The following is a 21,221-nucleotide window of genomic DNA, read 5'->3' as shown; positions in this document are numbered from 1 at the left end:
ACATCTGTCCATGCTGAGAAGATCTGGTTGGTGTTTCTCCTGTGCACCAAATTCAAGCACAGGAACCTTTGGTTACCACCAGCATTGAAGTGTTCTGGGGTGTTACAGCCCTGCAGGCTCACAGTGGCCTCTTGTTTCCATAAGGCCCCACAGTGTCCCACTGGTCCCTTGGTTCCATGGGCCCAAGAGTGCCACAACGATCCCCTTGGTTCCACAACTTCCCATGGTGTCACACTGACCAATGTTTCCATAAGGATCTGGAGTGTCACACAGGTTTATGGCATTTGTCCTTGCTGCCCCTTACATCCCACTGCCCCACAAAGAGCCTTCAGCCACCCGTGAGGGACAGGCCCTGCTGGGCCAGGCCTGGGCTCAGGGCTTGGCCTTTCTGCTTCCTCCAACCCAGCCAGAGCTGGCTCAGCATTGCAGTTCCCTGCTCAGAGCCTTTGGCTCCCGGCAATCCTGGCCTCCAGGATCTGCTCTCACCAGTCCCTGGGGAGCCTTTGGCAGTCCCTGCCTTCAGTGGGGCCAATTGAAGCTCCAAGGGACTTGGAGTTTTGCTTCTGACTCCTTGAGCAGCTTCTTCAGCCTGAAGGAGGGACAAAGGAAGATCAGAGAAAGGAGAAAGAATCACGAGGTCAAGCACTCCCTGAATTCACAGCTCTCCACCTGTGGGATCATCACCCCCATGCCAAAGGTGACCTGGGAGGGGGAGCTCAGCCGAGACATCCTGAGGGGTTGGGTTTTTTGAGGCGGATCTTTGAAGAATGAAGAACTCCAAAGCTGAGTGGAAAATTCCCGTTGGGGGGATACTGGGGTGTCCCAGCATCCCTAAGTGGGGAGATGGAAACAGGGGGAACTTTTCAGATTCCTGGTACTCCCAGCAGACTGGACATGGCAGGAAACGAGTAGACGTGGGACCCCCATACACACGAGACCCCCAGCAGCTGGGACAGGGGGGAAACCCTGAACACCAAAGGGGAGAGAACAGAGATGGAGAACTCTTGGGAGGAATTTTCAAGGCTGAATTTTGGTGGTGTAAAATTTTTATGGACCACATGTCCTGGGCTGCAATGCAAGATGTAACCAAAAGTATGTTTTCTAACACCATCTGTTAAAACCTGGTAGAGCAGTTTTCTTTATCTCTTTCATCACCCATTCCCTCATAATTGGGGGATATCTTCTGTTAATGGGCCAGCCGTTAAAACCAGGTGGGGCAGTGTTCTTTATCTCTTCCACCACCCATCCTTCCTCCAGGGGGATATATTCTGTTAATGGGCCATTGAGTCTCACTGCAGGAATGATAAAATGACATTATCCCATTGTGAGATGCTCCACTCGGGGGAGGAGCCAAGCATTCCTGCATGGATATAATCTGAGAATCAGAACACCACAGGCAGTCTTTCTCCACTGGATTCCCAGAGGAGAGACCAGACCCATCTACAGCGCCAGAACTTCTGAGGTAAGCTACAATCTTCTATGGAATCACTGCTTCAACAGAACCACATCAGTCACTCCAGGAGGACTGCAGCCACTATTTAATCAAACTGCTACCAGTACCCTGACCAACGCGGTGTAAGGTCCTGACTCTGTTGGTGTGTTGCTTTTTGTTGTGGTTGTTTTTTTTTTTTTTTTTTTTGTACTGCTGCATTTTCATTTTCCTTTCTTTAGTAAAGAATTTATATTCCTTTTCCCATATTGTTACCTGAGAGCACTTTGGTTTCAAGATTATAATAATTCGGAGGGGATGGGATGCTTACATTTTTTATCAATTTCAGTGGTGATTTCTGCCTTCCTTAGCAAACTCCTTTCAAACTAAGTCACGTCAGAGGCCCAGGTGACTTCTAGAGATGGGCTTGGTAAGAGGGACCATCAAACTCAATGTGCTCATTCCTTGTTTTTTCTCAAACCAGGAGTTTCCAATCCCAAACCTTGGCTGGATGGAGAAGCAGGCTGTGAGGAAGAGGAAGATGCCATGGGACACCCAGGCAGGTGAGGAAGAAGTCAGTGCCCCTTTCCCCCTCTCTCCTGCTCCATCTCCCAGCCCAGCCTGGCCCCCGGCTGCAGGACAACCCCGCTGCCGACGCCGTCCTGCCGGGGACGCCCTGGGGGGATCTCCTTCCCCTTCCCTCTGGCACGGAGGCAAATCCCATCCTCTCCTTGTCCTTCCTCCCCCAGACAAGGAGCTGAGGATGGAGACCAGGGAGGACAAATCCCCACGGCAGAACCTTGTGGAACAGGCTGTTTTGAGTGGCTCCACGGTGCAGGACTCCAACAGGGAGGAAAATCCCCAGAGGTCCCGCAGGAGGAGGGGCTCCAAACCCATCCCAGGGTGCTCTGAGGAGGAAAGACCCACCCTGTGCCGGGAAGGCGGTCGGAGATCCAGCCGGGGCTCTGAGCTGGTGGTCCATGAGCAGCTTCAGGATGGGGAGAAGCCCTACAAGTGCTTGGAGTGTGGGAAGAGCTTAGGCCAGAGCACCAAACTGATCTGCCACCAGATGACCCACACTGGGGAGTGGGCCTACGAGTGTGGGGAATGTGGGAAGGGCTTCAGCTGCAGCTCCCAACTCGTCATCCACCAGCGCATCCACACTGGGGAGAGGCCCTACGAGTGTCCCGAGTGTGGGAAGAGGTTTCAGAGGAGCTCCGATGTTGTCCTGCACCAGCGGATTCACACGGATGAGAGGCCCTTCCGCTGCCCCGACTGTGGGGAGGGCTTCAAGTACAACACCCACCTCATCAGGCACCGACGCATCCACACTGGGGAGAGGCCCTACACATGTGCACAGTGTGGGAAGAGCTTCACCCGGAGCTCTAACTTGACCAGACCAACGGAAGCACCGGTAAGGGAAGCCCTGCGATTGGTTCAAGTGCAGGAAGAGCTTTGTGCACTGCTGCAGCTTCATCTCACATTGGAAGACTGACATTGGGAAGAGACGTGGTGATCCATGTTCCCTGTTATCCATGCTGGGAAGACACCTGTACCTTTTCCTGCCCGTGGTAATGACATGATGTGGGATTAAAGAACATGAGAGTCTGGCCATGGTCCTGTCATTATGTTCAATCCCATCTCAGGTCATTGCCAGGGGCAGGAAAAGGACTCCCTCTCTCTCACCAGAGTAGAAGGGTATCCTTTCTTGGCAGGAGGAAATGCATGTTCAGGAAGAAACAGTCGGTGGTGGTTTAGTTTTCCCTGTGAATGGTTTGTCTTATCCTTTCTGTTACAAAATGTATTTCTGTGTCTGTTTGTTCCTTATCCTGTTGCTGTTCTCAATAAATTGTTCTTATCCCAGCCTGGGATCTTTGCCTTTTGTGCTTTCCATGGGAGGTGGGAGGGAAGAGAGCAGCAGCGCGGTTTCAGCAGGAAATTGGGGAATGCCATTCCTGAAGCCCAGCCCATGGAAACCGAGCATCCCAGCTGGTGCCAGGCCTGGTTGCCATGGCAGCAGCCTTGGGAGCGGGTCCCTGGCTGGGGGCTGCGGGAACCTCTTCCCTCTGGTGCCCAGGGACAGGAGTGGAGGCAGCGGCTGGAGCTGAGGCGGGCAGGTTTAGGCTGGATGTGAGGAAAAGGTTTTTCCCTGAGGCTGCTGGGGCACTGAACAGGCTCCCCAGGGAAGGCTCCCAGCTCCAGGGCTGGCTGAGCTCCAGCAGCGTTTGGCCAGCGCTGCCAGGCCCAGGCTGGGATTGTTGGGGTGTCCTGTGCAGGGCCAGCAGTTGGACTGGAGGATCCCCATGGCTCCCTCCCAACTCAGCCAATTCTGTGGCTCTGGGATCCCATGAGCCTGGGGATGGGCCTGCAAATGGTTGCCATGGCAACGGACTCTGGCTCCAGGTCTGAGCTGGTGTCCATGGCAACCACCCCTGGCATGGGGTCTCCATGGAGCTGCCAAGGGACTGACCATAGCAACAGGGGCTGTGATGGTTGTCATGGAAACAGACCATAACAATGGGGCAGATGTTGCCATGGGAACAGACCATAACAACAGGGAGACAGCTCTGGCCAGGAGCAGCTCCTGAGCACAGCCCAGCAGGGCTGGGGCCCTGCCAGGGCAGCTCAGGGACACAGAGAGCAGGCCCAGACAGAGCTGCCAGGGGCTCAGCACTGGCAGGGGCTGTGGGATGTGCCAGAGGGGGCTGTGTCCCAGCCGCACCTCTGTGGCTGTGTCCTGGAGCCCCAGAGCAGCTGGGATGTCAGAAAGGGGCTGTGTGACAGCTCCGAATGGGCTGTGTGAGGTCACAGCTGGGGCTGTGACATCAGAGTTTGTTGTGTGAGGTCACTGAGCAGCTACGGCATCATAGAGGAGATCTGTGACATCACAGTGCAGGTTGTGATATTGTAGTGTGGCTGCATGACATCACAGTGTGGCCTGGGTGATATCACTTAGTGGGTGGTGATATCAGAGAGAGGACTATGACACCAGAGGTTAGATAGAGAATATCACAGAGAGGGTTGTGACATCACTGAGCAGACTGTGACACCACATGATGGTGATATGAAATCCAGGAGTGGGCAGTGACATCACAGAAGAGCCATGTGACATCTCAGGACAGGTTGTATGACATCACAATACTGACTGTGACATCACAGAGTGAACTATGACATCAAATGTTGCTGTGTGATATCACAGGAGGATATGTGACATCACGAGGTGGTTTTGTGGCATATAGGAAGAGATGTGACATCACAGAAAGGTGGTGTGACATCCCAGAGCAGGTTGTGTGACACCACTGAGTGGGCTGTGACATCCCAGGTGGCTGTGTGACATCTCGAGGTCACTGGGGAGGTCACTCTGCCCCGACCTCCTTCACAGTTCCCCCCAGAGAAGTCCAACGCTGCCCTTGCAGCAGCCTGTCTGCACAGAAACACTTCCAGGGCTCTCTGCATTTCCCTTCCCTCACTCTTGCCTCACTCACACACCTCCCAACAACCCACTTGGTGCTTTCAGCTGCAAGGAGTTCAGAGCTTGTCTGTCCTTCAGCAGCTGCTCTAATTCTGCCTTCAGCCAACTCTGGGGCTGTGTTCATTGTAGAACTCCCTGTGTGTCTGAAACATTCCTTGTGTGGCTCTGCCTTGGGGAAGGGGAACCTCCTTGGTGGCACCTTGGGCTTGGCACACACTTGAGGAGGGTGTCTGTTTTCCATGGGGAAACTCAGCAGTTTTAGATTGCTAAAATCAAAGAAGGAAAACCCCTCTTTGCCTGAGTGCAGCCAGTTCTGTGAGCAAAGCAGGTCCCAGGGGAGTGAGGAGAGACAGGGTGGGGCTGGGGAATGTGGAGCAAGGTTGTCCCCACTGGGTCAGACCTCAAGGCACAGCTTCTCTGACCTGGCCAGACCTCCTTAGGAGAGACCCTGGATCAATATCCATCACTGAATGCTGCAATCACCTCTGCTCTAAAGAGAACAGGAATAAAATATACCCTTTAAAATAGGAACAGATATTTCTTAGAAGCTCTTTGAACTATTTCTCCATAAGTATTGTAGGAAACTTTCCTAAGAACTGCACCAGACCAGAGGGAAATCAAGGCACAGCCATGGTTTGTTAGGATTTGCTTGATCCTAATGAGCCCCGTGGTGCATTTGAAGCTGAGCCCTTGAACCTCAGGGCCTGAGAGGAGATTGCACAAACCTTTCCAGGAGCCCAAGTCAGAGGAAAAACCCAAAGTGTCTCCAGGCATTAATGGGTGCCACTGAGGTCCATCCCCAACACAGGCTCCTCATGGACTCCTTGGAGGAGAGAACTGGAGGCCAGGATTGCACAAAAACCTCGCAGAGACTCAGTGTGGGAAGGAAAATCCAAAGTAGCTGAAAAAGCCCTGAGTATCTCAAAGTATTGATGAGCCCCACTGAGTGTCAATGCAAAGTTCCCAAGGGACTCGTTAAAGCAGATAATTGGGGCCAGGATTGCACAAACTTCTCTTAGAGTCTGTATCAAAAGGAGATAGCAAGTATCTTAAAATAATTGAAGTACCTTGAGGCATTAATGAGCCCCACTGAGTGTTGTTACTGACAAAGGCTCTCAAGGGACTAATTACAGCAGATAATTGGAGGCCAGGATTGCACAAAGCTCTCAGAGACTCCAAAGCAAAAGCCAAAGTCCTTTGAAAAAGCTGCAGTCCCTGGGAGCATGAAGGAGCCCCCAGGGCCATTCCTGAGCAAGGCTCCCCAGGGACTCCTTCCAGCAGATCCCTGAGGCCACTGGCATGTGGGCTAGGGGGGATGCTGAGGGCAGGCCAAGGGGGTGACAGTGGCCAGCCTTGCTGGGGCTGTGCCAGGAGGCCCCAGGGCCTCAGGACAAGGTGTCTCCTCACAGCCCTTGCTGGCACAGCTTTGGCTGCTGTGGCCCAGGGCACCAAGCCTTGGCTTCTCTTTGTCCCCAGCTGTCATCAGTGCCTCCAGTTCTCTGCTCTGCCTGGGGCCTGGGGACACTTTCTCAGTCACATCCCTCAGTGGGACTCATTAAAAGTGAAAGAAACTTTGGAGTTGGATTCTGACTTGGAGTTCTTGAGAGCTTTCTTCCCCTCCCTGTCAGGGACTGATGTTCAGGGCCTCAGCACAAAGCCCCAAGAGGCTCATTAAAGTCCTGCTGCTGTGTCTGTGCTGCTGAGCTGGGCCAGGCTCCTGGCACAGAGGCAGCTCCTGGAAACCAAGAAGAGCTTCAAAAGCACATTTCTCTTGCTGAGCAGCTCTTCTGCCAGCCCAGCAGGGCTGGGGCACTGCCTGCAGCCACCCTGGGCACAGCCCAGAGGCACAGAGAGCTTCAATCAGTCAGGGCTGGGAAGGTGCTGAGAAGTGCCTGGGGCAGAATCCCTGCCAGCCCTTGACACAGGAAGCCTCTGGCTGCAGGACAATGCAGCTGCAGCTCCTGGAGGCATCTCCTAAAGCTGGAACATCCCAGTGCCTACAGACTCTGTGAGTACAGCTCTGAGTATTTCTGGTGGAGGGGAGGTGAATGCTCCTGAAGCTCTGATATGCTGAGTGTTTCTGATCTGTCATGGAATATTTCCAAGACAAGGATTTTGATAAAAATGAGGAAATTTCCTAAGACTTTGTATTCAGTTTCCTACTATTGCAGAATGGCAGGGAGGAGGAGGATAAATATTAAATTATTTTATAATAATTTATTATTATTGTTTCTTTTTATTTCTTAATTTTAAAATATTAAAGGTATTCTGAATTATAAAGGTAATACAAATTTTGACAAGTCCCTGAGACACTTTTAGTGATCAGTAGGTTCACAGGAGATTGCTAATGTGCTTTCAGCCATTCTGCCCATGGACTACACCAAGTAAATTATACAGGGGCTGCATAAAAGCGAAGATCCTGCTTTTTTAATCTAATGCTCTGGGATGCCTGGATGGGAAATTGCACATTGATATTCAGCTCTCATTTCATTTCTCTATTCAACATCTTGTGACAGGTTGCGATAAATTAAAAAAAATAAATTCTCAAATCTTAACCAGGCAGTGACAGAAATCAGCACAGGGTCCCTCACAGGCAGCATCAGTGTCGCTTTTCCTGCCTCTTCAGGGTTGCTCTGCCATTGCCATCAGAGCCTGCAGAGCCAGAGCTGCCCCTGGGCAGTGCCCTGAGCTGGGAGGGCTCTGCAGGGCAGAGCTGAGCCCCCAAGGCTGGGCTGGGCTGGGGCAGTGCTGGCAGGGCCCAGCCCTGGGCACAGGGCAGCAGCTGCTGGCAGGGACAGCTCCAGGCAGCAGAGCCCTGGGCAGGCAGTGGGGGGAAAGTGCCACAAAGCTGTGCTGGGATATTTAAAGTCTTCTCCCAACCTAACTATTCCATGATTACTCTTTTACAGATCCCCATGCCAAGACACAGCAAATGTCTGATTGGAAATGCCTGAGGGTGATTGTCCTGCACTGGTGCTGCCTGGCAGGGGCTGGGCAGGGCTGGGCAAGGAAAGGCTTTTCCTCAGGGCCTGGCTCTCTCTCCTTGCCTTGCCCAGGTGCTCCTGGCATTGCTGACAGCTCTCTGGGAATGGCAGCTCCAGCTGCAGGGCAGGCCCAGCCCTTGGGCTCCTCCTGTGCAGGCTGGGCACAGCAATGGGATGTCCCAGCTCCCTCTGCCCCAGGAGCTCTGGGCAGGGCAGGCTGGGAGGCTGGGAATGACCCGACTCTCCTCCAGCAGTGCCATGGACAGGACCCTTGGTGTGTCCTTGGGATGCCACCCAAGCTGTGAGCTGTCTCCAGGGGACACTGGGGACAGGAGTGTCCTTGGCCAGGAGTGGGGCTGAGACTCTGAAAAAGGCTGAACCAGTTTGTTCTGCTTTGGGTCCCTCTGCTCTCAGCTGTGTCAGGCGGATTTCCAGGGAAACACAGTGCCTGCCTTCAGTCTCAGAAAGGGCAGCTGGGGACAGATGGAGTGACAGAGCAGCTCCCTGCACCCTCCACTGAGTTACAGCCAATGCTCCTGCATTGCACATTTCTCTCTGATCTCTCTGGGCACACCCAAACCCTCTCAAACTGCCTTTGGCCATCACCATTCCAGCCCCTGGGACAGGAGATGCTGCCAGGCTCCTCTGCCTCAGGAGCAGTTTGGGCTGATGCAGTCCAACCCCAGGACTGGCCCCTGACCCCGTTCCCATGACCCCACTGCTGCAGAGCAGAGCTGACTCCTCACTGTCCATGGGCAGAGCCCCTGCTCATCACAGCAATGGGGCCAGATCCCAGCTGAGCTCCAGGCATGGGGCTGAAGGAAGGGCTCTGAGAAAAGGAAAATTGGGTGGCACAGAGCAGCAGGAGCCGGGCTGGGAGAAGGGACTTGGACATTGCTCAGTAAAGTCTCTCCTGACTTGTCACTTTCTCCTCCTTCAACAGCACTCCATGGCCAGAGTGAAGAAATGTCCAACAGCAGCTCCATCAGCCACTTCCTCCTGCTGGCATGGGCAGACACGCGGCAGCTGCAGCTCCTGCACTTCTGCCTCTTCCTGGGCATCTCCCTGGCTGCCCTCCTGGGCAACGGCCTCATCATCAGCGCCGTAGCCTGCAGCCACCACCTGCACAGCCCCATGTTCTTCTTCCTGCTCAACCTGGCCCTCACTGACCTGGGCTGCATCTGCACCACTGTGCCCAAAGCCATGCACAATTCCCTCTGGGACACCAGACACATCTCCTACACAGGATGTGCTGCACAGCTCTTTTGTTTTGTGTTCTTCATCTCAGCAGAGTATTTCTTCCTGACCATCATGTGCTACGACCGCTACGTGTCCATCTGCAAACCCCTGCACTACGGGACCCTCCTGGGCAGCAGAGCTTGTGCCCACATGGCAGCAGCTGCCTGGGCCAGTGCCTTTCTCTATTCACTGCTGCACACAGCCAATACATTTTCCCTGCCCCTGTGCCAGGGCAATGCCCTGGGCCAGTTCTTCTGTGAAATCCCACACATCCTCAAGCTCTCCTGCTCCAAATCCTATCTCAGAGAACTTGGGCTCATTGTGCTAAGTGCTTTTCTGTATTTTGGCTGTTTTGTGTTTATTGTTTTCTCCTATGTGCAGATCTTCAGGGCTGTGCTGAGGATCCCCTCTGAGCAGGGACGGCACAAAGCCTTTTCCACCTGCCTCCCTCACCTGGCTGTGGTCACCCTGTTCATCAGCACTATCATGTTTGCCTACCTGAAGCCCCCCTCCATCTCCTCCCCATCCCTGGATCTGGCAGTGTCAGTTCTGTACTCGGTGGTGCCTCCAGTCCTGAACCCCCTCATCTACAGCCTGAGGAACCAGGAGCTCAAGGCTGCAGTGTGGAGAATGATCACTGGATGGTTTCAGAAACATTAAACTGTTGGCCACTTTCTGCAAATCACTTGTAATAAGAATCATCTTTGATACTTCTTGTTTTAATTTTGGAGGTTCTTTTCCTTAATTTTACTTTCTAATATTGTGTACAACAAAATGTTATTATTTGTGCCATTTCTCATTTTATTTCTCTCTTCACCTTCCCTGTGGCCACAGACTATGTCCATGAGGGCCTGTGCTCTTGGTGGCTTTCAATGAACGAAAGGATCTCACAGCAAAGTTTTCTGCAGAGATGCCCCTTTTGTTCCCTGCTCTGGAGCTGCAGCAGCAGTGTCTGTGTGCAAAGCTGGGGGCAGATCAGTGCTGGCACAGCAGCTGTGCCCAGGAGCAGCAGCACTTGGTGTTGCCAGTGCTGCTCCCGTGCCACTGCCCCGCTGCCCTCCTGGCCCTGGTGTTGCTGCAGGGCCTGAGTGCTCTCGGGGCCGGGCACAGCCCTGGGGGTGGCAGTGCCGGGGCTGCAGCAGGGACAGGCCATGGGCACTGCTGGGGCAGCGCTGACGCCTCAGGGCAGGGCCTGGGGGCTCCAGGCTCCTTGCCCAGGCTCTCTCAAGAACACGGCCAGGCCAAAGCTCAGCACAGAAAACCCCCGTGAGCAGCCCCAGGCTGGCCGTGGGCAGGCTGGGGGCAAACAGCATGGCTGGGGCTCTGCAAGGTCCCTGGGGGAGACGGGAAGGAGCAGCAGAGCAGGGGCTGATCCATCCCCACTGCGCTGGACACCCCAGGGCAGCGTCCCAGAGCGTCCTCATGGAGCTGCCAACAACATCCCCCCTGTGCAGCCCTGGCCTCTCCCCCAGCTCAGAGAGGTGCCGCATCCTTGCAGGCACAGACACGGCAGCACTGGCTCAGGAGCCCCTGTTTGCACTGCCCAGAGCAGGCGTCAGCACCCCCATGGTGCTGCTGTGGGGAGATGAACCTGAGGGAGCACAAATGCCATCAGCCCCTGGGGCCAGGAAGGGCTGGGGGATGGGAGGGAAACCACTCAGGTTTGTCGTGGCCTCTGGAGTCACACAGAAATTTTGTTCCCATGAGCTGTGAGTTTCCTGTGCCACTGCAGACGTTGTTGCTCAGGACCAGGAAATCCCAACCCTCTGAATCACACCTGGGATCGAGATTAGTGGAACTGCTGGAATGACAAGGACTGGAATGCTGGTGGAAAAGCCTGCACTAATTTAATTAACCCAATTTCCTGATGGAAAATAATACAGGAATTTCCTTTCTGGAATTGGAAAAGCAAGGAAACGGTTTTTTAGGAGGTGTCATAGGCACTTCCAGACTGGGGGTCTCCCTAACCCATCCTTTCTGGATTGAGGAATGGAAGTTCCTGGGATGAGCCAGGATTAACAAACCTCTCCCTCAGGTGTGTGTTCCAGGATTTTCCCAGGTTTTCCCAGCTCAGGTGAGTCATGTGCAGCATTCCAAAGGGATGGAGCTGTTAAGTGGAAAATCTATGATTTTCCCAGATGTTTTCCCATTTTCTCCCAGCCCAGGTGAGTCATGTGCAGCATTCCAAAAGGATTTGTTAAAACCAGGAAGGATTTTGTTCCCCGTGGGTATAAAACTGTCTCCAAAACCCTCCCAGAAAGGCCAAATCCTGATTTTAGCAGCTTTTTCCACCTCCACTGGGTGAACCAAAACTGCTGGGTGTGGTGTCACCCACTGGCTGGTCCTTGGGGAAATCTTCTCCTCGCTCCCCGGATGGTCCTAGGAGGGTCCCGGTGTCCCCTTGGATAGCCCTTGCTAAAATGCGATGGGGTTTCCTCAGGGAAGTGACAGACCCGAGAGCGACTTGCTTTCTGCAGCTGGTGCTGCAGGAGACGCTTCTCCAGGGAACCAGGGAACCAGGGAACCGCTGGCAGAGCTCCCTGTTGGGCCCCACCTGTCGCGGCGAGCGGAGGTGGTCAGGGTGCCGCGACCTTCCCAGGGAAGCGTCTCCTGTGGCACTTCCCCTGGGCGCACAGGCACGCTTGCCTTGCCCCCGTGATTCAGCTGCGAGCCCTTCAAAGGGCTTTTGGAATGGCCACTGTTCCTCGGGTGCTGCCGAAGAAAAGAGACGGGAGGCACCGTGTGGGGTTCCAAGGAGGTCTTTATTCTTCTCTCCTGAAGGGTCCCAGAGACAACAACTGGCCCAGGCTCAGTGAGAGCAGGGATTATATGGGAAAAGCAGGGGGTGGGGTGGAGCAACAGGGACAATGGTCTGAGGATTCAGGGGTGGAACAAGGGGGAAGGGCCAACAGGGTAAAAATAATATGCATACAGGGGGAAAGACATGTTGGGAACCACTTAACGTGTGGCTGTAAAAATGACAGCTCCCCATCGAGGCCTGTAGCCTCTGGGGGAGAGCGGTCAGTGAAAGCTTCCTATGGGCTTTTCCTCCAGGGGAGAGTGGCTACAGCATTGGCTGCTTCCTCGGCCCCCACAGTTCCCAGTATCTAGTTAACATCGCATAGTTCTTTGCATCATTCGGGCCCAACAAAGGGTTTACAATAGGAAACAACTGGTCCACTGTACCCTGTAAGGCTCCACTAGCAATTTCTCCCTGCACATGTGCTCTGACCATCTTCATCACCAACTCCTTATCTGTTTTCCTTAGCGCTGTCATCATGAAATCACCTCAGTCTGGGTCTCGGTTCTTGACTATTAACTCCAATCTTTTTGCCACTTTGCTAGGGTTTTCTCTATAATTATGAACTTCTTCCTGCCAGTTATTCAGGTCACCAGTAGAAAAGGGGATCTTCACCCACACAGCTTCTCCTGTGGGACCCACTGCTTGCCTTAAGGGGGTGACTAAAGGCAAAGTTTTCTTGGTTTTATTCCTTGTACATGTTGTCACTGGCATCCCCAAACTTGTCCCCTCACCAGGATTATTCATCTCATTCTCACTTTCATTTAATTGAGGGAGAGGACTGGTTGCTTGAGGGGGAAGGTAGAGCTGGCCTGGAATAACTCAGCTGTGAGTCTTGGACATCTATAACAGTGTCTTCCTCGTGCTTTTTTGCCAGTTTCAAACATCTCTGCCCTAAACTACATGCTGAACAACATCTCTTTATTTTCCACCTGTTATCTCTTTCCAAAGGAAGGACCAAAGTCTCCTGGGGGTCTAAATCAAAGCCATATTCTTTGTGCCACTCAGGTTTATTCTTCAGGGTAAAAAAATGTGTCTGCACATATCACTTGGTCTCATTTGTCTTCTTTTCTTAAAAATAACATCAACTGTAACAGTGGATGATCATTTAAAGTTCCATTAGGCAGTCCATTTTCACCACTTTCTAATTTTTACCAAGCCTACCGTTGGTTACAGTATTTAATCAGATCACTTTGCTTCGAAAAATGACCCTCTGGGATTCCTCCCAAGTCTTTCTAATGTGCTAAAATACATTCTAGTGGACACTTCGTGCCTTGGCCCAGATGTTCCTTGTCTGTGTCACACCTGTGAATTTAGAATGGCCACCAGCCGGGACATGTCCCAAGGAGGCCGTGCCAGATTCTGTGACGGGCCCCGTGCCCTTCCTGCTGCGGCTGCGTCGGCAGCCCTGGGGGCTCCTTCTGCTGCCCTGAGCCTGCAGAGCAGGGCAGCGTTTGCTGATGGTTTGAGGCATTCCTAAAGATCCTGTTGGGCTGTCTGAGACACTTTGGGCAAGGGATTCCTTCCAACCTGGGCCACTTTGGGGGGGATGGGGGCGGCCCCAGGGCAGGTGGCAGTGTGTGCAAGGGCCCTTTGTGACACATGGTCACCATGGGATGGAAATGGACAGGGTGTCAGAGGGCCCTTTGTGACATGTGGTGACATAGGAGCTGGCGGTGACAGGGCCACGCCACAGTGCCCAGTGCACGCGACGGGACAGGACGCGGCAGAGCGGTGCTGTGAGGAGCCCCCGCACAGCGCACTCGTTTGTGTCGGACCCGGAGCTTTTCTGAGCCGTTATTCCTACAGGTGACCTCGAGGCCAGACCACGGGACTTGCTGACCTGCGGCCTTGCCAAGGCTTCTTTTCTTAAGGTTCTCTCAAGGGCAGACTGTGGGATTTGGTGACCTGGAGCTTTTCTGAGGCATCGCCCATCCCTGCAGTCACTGCCCTTGAAACCAGACCACAATCCCTGTCAAGGAGCCTCCTGTCCTTGTGGCAGGAGCCCTCAAGACCCAAGTGCAGGACTTGTTGTCCTGCAGTCTTGCCAGGACTTCAGTCTTGCAGGTGCCTTCCAGGCACGACTGCAGGACTTGCTGACTTGAGCTTTCCCAAGCCATCTCTCCTGCAAGTAGCCATAAATCCAGTCCCTGCCATGGAGCAGCGACCCCCAAGAGTGCCCAAGCTGGCCTGGGTTGAGGAGGAGGAAGGAGAAGGCCCTGGAGCTGCCCCAGCACAGGAGATTGAAGAGGTGCAGGAGTTCCAGGCACCACAGGAGGGTGAGTTGCAGAGCTCGGCCTTAGGGCTGGTGCCTGTGTCCAGCTTGGCCCCATCCCATTACATGCCATGCCATCCCCTGGTGCTGTTCCTATGGAAAGGATGGGAGAGTCTTGAAGAAGACCTGGAGCAGCAACCCCCAAGAGTGCCCAAGCTGGCCTGGGTGGAGGAGGAGGAGGAGGAAGAGGAAGAAGGCCCTGGAGCTGCCCCAGGACCAGAGACTGAAGAGGTGCAGCAGTTCCAGCCGCTGGAGGAGGGTGAGTGGCAGAGCTGGGCCACAGGGCTGGTGCCTGCAGTCATCTTGGCCCCATCCCATCCCATTGCATCCCATCTCATCCCATCCCACCCTGTCCTGTGGAGACACACCCATGGACAGGATAAAAGAGGGGCAGGGGCTGCCCCCCCAGCAGTGGCTGTGCTCCATCCCCTGAGCCACCCCAGGGCTGTCCCTGCCTGGGGAGTGCAGGGCTGGGCTGTGTTCTCCGGCCTCTCCCGCAGCCCCTCAGCTCTGGCTGCTCTTTGCCAGATGCAGCCATGGACAGGACACAAGAGCAGGAGCCTGCCCGTGGCCGCTTCCGCAGAACAGCGCAGGTACCTGCAGCCATCCCCACCTGGGCTGGGCCTGCTGGCACTGCTCAGCCCAGCACCATGCTTGGAGCACTCCATAGAACATCCCCGATGTTTCTGTCTCCTGCCCTTCTCCTGCAGCTGGTTTGCAACTTCATCAAGAGAATTCGGGAGGAAGGGACCAGCGCCATGGCCACTGGGGTCAGACCATATTCATACATCTTCAACACCAAGGCCACTGCTGCCCTGCTGGATATGCTTGTAGAGGAGGGTTTTTACAGTCAAAAGCAAGTAAGCAGCCTGTGGCCAGGGTTTGATCCTCCAGGGATCCCTTGGCCTCCCAAGCCACACCTGCTGATCACTCTAAGCCTTTGAGGCCATTGCAGCGTGGTGAGAAGGGAAGCACTTCTCTGGGGAAGCTGGGGACATTCCTGACTCACTGTGGCAGCTTTCAAAGTCTCCCCTTGTGCCTTCTCCAGGTGCCTGCCATGGTGAGGTACATCCACCAGTGGCTCATGGCCAATCAGTTCTCTGAGCACAGGCTGAACAGGACCCTGCTGGATCTGAGCGAGGCACAGCCCACTGATGTGGTCATTGCTCTCCTGCGTGTGGCCCCAACGTGTGACAGGTACGGGGCCCACGTGCCCAGAGGGCTCAGGGCTCCTCAGCCCATCAGCCTGCACAGCCTGGCCCAGGTGTCTGACCAACAGAGACTTCCAGAGCCCTCTGGCTGCTCCCCTTCCCAGCCCTGCTCCATCGGCCCCTGAGCCTGCTGCCATGCCATGGCCCCTCTGGGCCCTGTCCCCACAGGGCTGGGCTGCCTGGGTGCTGCTGCTGGCGAGGGGCAGCAGGCAGAGGCAGAGCTGGCAGCCAGCTCAGCTCCCCATTGCTGCCCAGGCCACGGGGATGTGTCTGAGACCCCCGTGAGACAGAGCTGTCGCCCCGCAGAGCTGCTATGACCATGTGGAAGACGATCTTGTGCTCGCCCAGGACAGCGGAGCAGGCATACCTGATAGTCCTCGATGTGCTGGGGAACTGGCCAGAGCACAGCACGTGCACCTCTGATGGAGACAACACGGGTGTCTTTGCCCTGGCTGTGAGTTTCTGCAACTGGCCTTTGCTCAGCCCATGGCCAGCCGTGTCTTCAGCAGCTCTGTTTCCTCCTTCCCCCACTGCATCTCCCTGCCTCAGGCACCAGGCTGAAACCTGGCCTAGGGGCAGCTTCAGGGGCACCAGGCCTGATGCTCCCCGAGGGTTTCCCCTGACCTCTCCCTGCCACACTCAGGCCCTGACACCCAGACACCTCGGCACTGAGCACCGTCTCTGGGTTCTCTGTCCTCTGCAGGCAACTGTGCTGATGTGGAAGATCCTTCAGATGCCCTGCGTCCCACATGTAGTGACAGTGCATTTCCCCCGCCTCTTTGTGCATCTGCTCTTCCAAGTGTTCTTCAGCACTTTGGAGATGCCAGAGGATCTCAGTGCCTTCTGGAAGGGATGCCAGGAGCAACACGGCCTTGCCATCAGCCCCAACAGGTGCTCTATCCCACTCCTCCTGTCCCTGCCATGTCCCCATGGCAGGAGCCAGTGCTCCCAGCGTGACCTGGGCTTTGCTGTGCACACAGCTTTGCAGTGCAGGCCCTGAAGTCCCTGCTGTGCCAAATGCATCGTGAGGAAGTGGTGGTGGAAATGGAACACAAGCGTGGCTGGGACAAGCTGCTCTGTTCTGACACCCACCACTATGCCGTGGGTCTGCTGGCCAGGTGAGACCCCCTTCTCCCCACTGCCTCTGACATTTGTGCCCTGTGCTGAAGTTTCCCAACACAGTCCCCACTGTTGTGGGCCAGAGGGCCTCGTCACCAAGGGACAGCTAAGGAGACTGGAAAAGGCTGGGAGAGGCGGGTGCCCACAAGGAGTCACCTCCCCAAGGGCCCAGGTCCCCTTGCAGGACAGTGCTCAAAGATCAGAACTCTGTGAATCAGTCCTGGGAGATGTTTGTCCCCCTGGCTCACGGTCTTGGCTACTTTTTCACCCTGGCAGGGAGATGTCGTCTGCCTCTGTACCCTTGTGTTCCCGCATTGTTCCCTACCTGCTCCAGCTGCTCAGCACACAGGAGGCACGCTGGGATCTGCCTGCCCTGGCATTCCTTGTGGAGGTGAGCCCCATGGCCAGAACTGCCTCCCTGCAGAGCTGCCTGCCACCTCTCTGCCCCCTCACAGCTGCAGCTGCCTGGGATGGTGCCCATGCCCTGTGTTGGTTCTGGGCTCCTGCCAGCTGGCTCCCCTGTCACTGCCCTGTGCCTTTCAGATCCTGGACTACCTGGACTTGAGCGAACGCAGCGCTAACAGAGTCCTGGAAATCTTCTCAAGGCACCTGAGTAGCGAGAGCAGGGACAAGCGTCACCTGGCACTCAGGGCCCTTTTCAAGTTGATTGACGATCCCTCGATGGTGAGAAGTGGGCAGTGGCTGAAGCAGTGCTGGGGAACGCAGTCACTTGGGCTCGGCTGGGCTTCGGGCACCGAGGCAGCTGCTCCCAGCTCTCCTGCCTCCTGCTTCAGCTGCCTGAGTGCTTTGGGACAGGCCTTTGGCCTCTTGGCCCTGTGGCAGCAGGGTGGCGTTTCACAGACTTGTCTTCCACACAGGCTGAAAAAATGCAGAGCCTGACTGAAAGTCTTGTGGAGCTCCTGTGGGATGCAGATGGAGAGATAGTTAGGAAGGCAATCATGGTGCTCAGCTTTATAGTTTTGGACAAGGACATGCTGATACCCAGCCACATGGCTCTGCAGCTGGCTGAGGCACTCCTGCCACTCTTTGACCATGTAAGACTCTGTGCCCCCAGCCGAGGCCACTGGGTGCTGCCCAGACACTTGGTGCCCTGGGGATTTGCCCACCTGCGCCCTGCTGAGCCCCATGCAGACAGGGCTGAGGTGTTTTTTCCTTCCTTTCATATAGGATAATAGCCAGGTGCAGCTGGTGTCCATATTATTCTTCCGATCGCTGATGACTGTTCTAACGGAAAAGGAAAAAAAGGCCCTGAAGTCACACGTGCACCAGAGCCTGCTGCCACTCTTCTTCCACTGCCATGACGAGAACCAGCAGGTGGCGGAGGTGAGGACTCCCGGGCTGCTGCTGTCACCCGGGCACGGGGCTCGGCCGCCTCCTGCCCTGGCACCTTGCCGGCTGCAGCCTCCTCCAGGCCTTGGCACGCAAATGCGGATCCTGTGTCCTGGCTTGTGGGGCCATCTGCGGGTCTCTGCTGCTCTCCAGGCTTCTTGGGCAACGCTGCTTTGTGCGGCTGAGTTCCTGAAGAGGAGAGATCTGGAAAGACCAGTGAAGAAGAAGAAGCTGTGGATGATCACCGAGTGCCTGGTAAGGACGGCTTGGAAGGCCCAGCCTCAGCCTGGAGAAGCCCCCTGTCTCCGGCGCTCGGTTTGTGGGGCTGGCAGCTGTGCCCCTGCCCAGTGCCGCAGCCGGCCACACGGCTTCTTCTCCAGGCTCCTGTGGCCCCGAGCCGGGTGCCAATGGAGCCCCAGAGTGGGGCTGCGGGCAGGGGCGGCACCGCGGCTCCCCGGGCAGCAGCCGGCCCTCTGCCCCCTCCAGAGCCCGGCGCCAGCGGCTGCTGGCCGGGCCTCAGGGCTGGGCGGGCACGGGAGGCCGGGGCTGGCCGCAGAGGCAGAGCCCGCACCAACCCTTCCCTCCTGCCTCTCTCTCCAGCTGGGACAGGATGAGAGGCGAGCGGCCGAGCAGCTGCGCCGGGCCCTGCCGTACCTGGACTGCCCACAGGAGACCCTGCAAGAGGCGGCCATCAGGTTCATCGGTGAGCCACGAGCCCGGGCTCCCTCCCCGCCCCGCCGCAGCTCGGCCCCGGCCCCGGCTGCTGCCCCGGCAGCGGCACCCGGGCCCGGCGCCCTGGAGCCCCGGCTGCCCTCGGGGCTGCTGCTGCCGGCCTCTGGCAGCCGTGCCCTTGGGCTGGGTCAGGATGCGGCAAGGGCCCGGGCTGAGCCCTGCCGGGGCGGGAGGCCGTGTGGCCACAGGGCTGGCAGAGCCGCTGGCAGGGAGCTGTGCCGCCGGGGCCCTGACAGGCTCTGTGTTCCCAGGGATAGCCGGGCGGCTCCTGAGGGGGCAGAAGGAAGAGATGCAGCTCATTTACAAATGTGAGTGAGGGCAGCGGGCTGTCAGTGGGGCTGGCGGGTGGAGCTGCAAGTCCTGGCCTGGCTGCGGAGGGCTCAGCTCCCCGTGTGGATGAGGGGCGGCGTGAGAAGAGCACACCGAGATTTCAGGGGCACATGGGGCATTCGTGGCCAGCAGCTTCAGGCTGATCCCCTTGGTCCCTGCTCCCTGCTGGCCATGGCAAGAGCCGACTGGGATGGCCCTGGCAGGGGGCTATCCGTGGGCCCTCACAGGTCTGGGATCTGACCGTGGCTCTGTTCGTCTCTCTTCCAGCCCTTGTGAACATGGTGGATGGCAGCAGCCCTGCCATTGTAAACCTGGCAATTCAAACACTGTACATCCTACAGGCAATAGAGAGGGCTCGATATTCCGTCTTTGATAACCTGCAAGATCAGCTACGCAGGGCATGGAGGACAAAGCCTCGTCTGTCGGGCCTAGGCTGGCTGTGCTGCTGGAGCTCTGCAGAGAGCTGATCTGGCAGGCTCTGTCTGCTGGGCACCACCTGAGAGAGCATCAATTTTCCTTTTCTCTAGCATTGTTCCTTTATTTTTTTTTCCTTATGTATATAAATATAGCATATTACATAGGCATATAGTTATAATAGGCAGTCTCACAAGACCTTTTTTTTGCTACCCATGGTGTACAGGGCATAGGGGAAGAGAGGTGTCATGAATAAAATCTCTCAAGAAATCCACCCCAGATAAAATACTGTGTTTAGTTATGTACAGTTAATGTTCTTATCCCATTTGTAAACCTTGTACCCCTTGTTTACTCTGATGGTTATTAGTAATGTTAATTACTTACCAGTTTCTGAAGTGTTTTAAAGGTTCTTATGAGACATTCCTGTACCCTTTCCCCTTACTTCCCTGCTACCTTGTAACAGAGCTGCTCCCAGGGGAGCTAAATCCAACTAACAAAAGCAACCCATTAGAAAGGTGTGCCACAGAAGGAGGCAACTCCCATGGTCACTGTGCCACACTAGAACAAAGAAACTCCCAGGAAGCTGTGTAACTGAGTAATATGCAAACTAAGGCGTGCAGGACACCAAAACAATGAGCTAACAGAGGAATAAAAGGACACTGAAACATATTTGAGCAAGCAATGATGCAAGATCATCTCCCTGCATCACTTACACCTGCTTAAAAACCATCTTCCTGCATCACCATGAGCTAAGAGGACCGGAAAGGACTGACAGCCCTAGACAGCAAACCAGGATGACAGGTCCCTGGCTACTCTCATGAGGATGGAAGCCCCAGCTCTGCAGTGTGTGCTGCAAAGCTGAATTGTGTCTCCTGTTTGGAGCTGACAGTGTGGGAATGGCTGTGATGGAAGCAATCCCTTGGGCCCCCCACACCCCAAGAGCTGAATCCTAATAAAAGCATCAAACAGGAGTCTTGTCTCCTGGCCAATTTCTTTCAATTACCGTGTGCTGCACAGGCCGTGGCCGAGGGGGCCTGGACCCACCCGGAGCTCCTCCCGGAGCCCAGTGGACTCCAGCTCAGCGGGGGCCGGCAGCGGGGCACGGCTTAGGCTCGGCAAGGTGTGAGCAGCCGTGGTCCGGCCCAGCCTCAGCCGGGGTCCCGCAGCCTCCCGTCCCCACCCGGTCACTGCTGGGGCCAGCCCGGCCCCGCCAGGCCGAGCCTGTGCGATTCAGCCCTTCTGGGACACAGGGCCAGAAAGACTTCAGCCCTGAAGCAGCAGGCTTTGAGTTCAAGCCTTGGGAAGCACTTGCCAAAGGCTTGATGGCAATTCATATGTTCATCAAGTCACCACACTGAAAGTTATGTTTCTAGAATCTTCCCGTATCTCTCCCCCAGTTGGTTGCAATTTGTCACAGTATTTTGCATCTTTCTAACCCCAGTCTGTGTCTGGACCCATGCCCTCAGACTGCGCCCTCACACCTCCCCTAGATATTGTTGTGTCTGCCCCTAGGCCTGGTCTTTGCACTTTGCTCCTGTGCTGCGCAGGCTTTATGGGCCTCATCCCTACTTGATTTTCCTATTCCAGTTGGTTTTGGGGACTCCAGCGAACCCGCTCCTTTAATTTCCTCCTTGGTTGCCCGGGTGTCAGGGGACCCTGAAGCTTTAAGGATTGTTGCGGCCACTGTCAGCACGACTGCAAGGGCCGCAGTGCAGCGGGGCCCGGCCCGACCGGCAGCCGGGTACCTCCTCAAAGGTGGAAGCAAGAGAGAGATTTCCCTGGCTTGCGTGTCTGCAAAATGTCAGTCTCACAGAGGTGGATGCAGCTTTTTAAATGCTTTAATAGGTAGTCAGTTCCCACAGCTAG

The 21,221-nt window shown here is 55.5% G+C and overlaps 3 protein-coding genes across 3 annotated transcripts in view; all 3 read left to right on the top strand.

The window, feature by feature from the left end:
* Window positions 1-21,221, top strand: part of LOC111922155 (uncharacterized) — a 130,503-nt gene that overhangs the window by 50,822 nt on the left and 58,460 nt on the right. The window lies entirely within an intron of this gene.
* Window positions 7,950-10,349, top strand: LOC147647190 (olfactory receptor 14C36-like). Its single transcript, XM_086872578.1, has 2 exons — window positions 7,950-8,159; window positions 8,829-10,349. The coding sequence occupies exons 1-2, from the start codon at window positions 8,060-8,062 to the stop codon at window positions 9,782-9,784; spliced, it is 1,056 nt and encodes a 351-aa protein (XP_086728704.1). The 5' UTR covers window positions 7,950-8,059; the 3' UTR covers window positions 9,785-10,349.
* On the top strand, window positions 13,615-19,629 carry LOC147647189 (maestro heat-like repeat-containing protein family member 7). The gene is made up of 16 exons (XM_086872542.1): window positions 13,615-14,203; window positions 14,303-14,458; window positions 14,728-14,792; window positions 14,910-15,059; window positions 15,248-15,396; window positions 15,717-15,864; window positions 16,114-16,301; window positions 16,391-16,528; window positions 16,806-16,920; window positions 17,073-17,213; window positions 17,408-17,584; window positions 17,718-17,873; window positions 18,033-18,134; window positions 18,480-18,582; window positions 18,863-18,919; window positions 19,209-19,629. The coding sequence occupies exons 1-16, from the start codon at window positions 14,080-14,082 to the stop codon at window positions 19,406-19,408; spliced, it is 2,169 nt and encodes a 722-aa protein (XP_086728668.1). The 5' UTR covers window positions 13,615-14,079; the 3' UTR covers window positions 19,409-19,629.

This window comes from Cyanistes caeruleus, unplaced genomic scaffold, assembly GCF_971803275.1.
Source record: "Cyanistes caeruleus unplaced genomic scaffold, bCyaCae1.hap1.1 HAP1_SCAFFOLD_65, whole genome shotgun sequence".
NCBI lineage: Eukaryota > Metazoa > Chordata > Aves > Passeriformes > Paridae > Cyanistes > Cyanistes caeruleus.
This window is presented reverse-complemented; position numbering and strand designations above follow the sequence as displayed.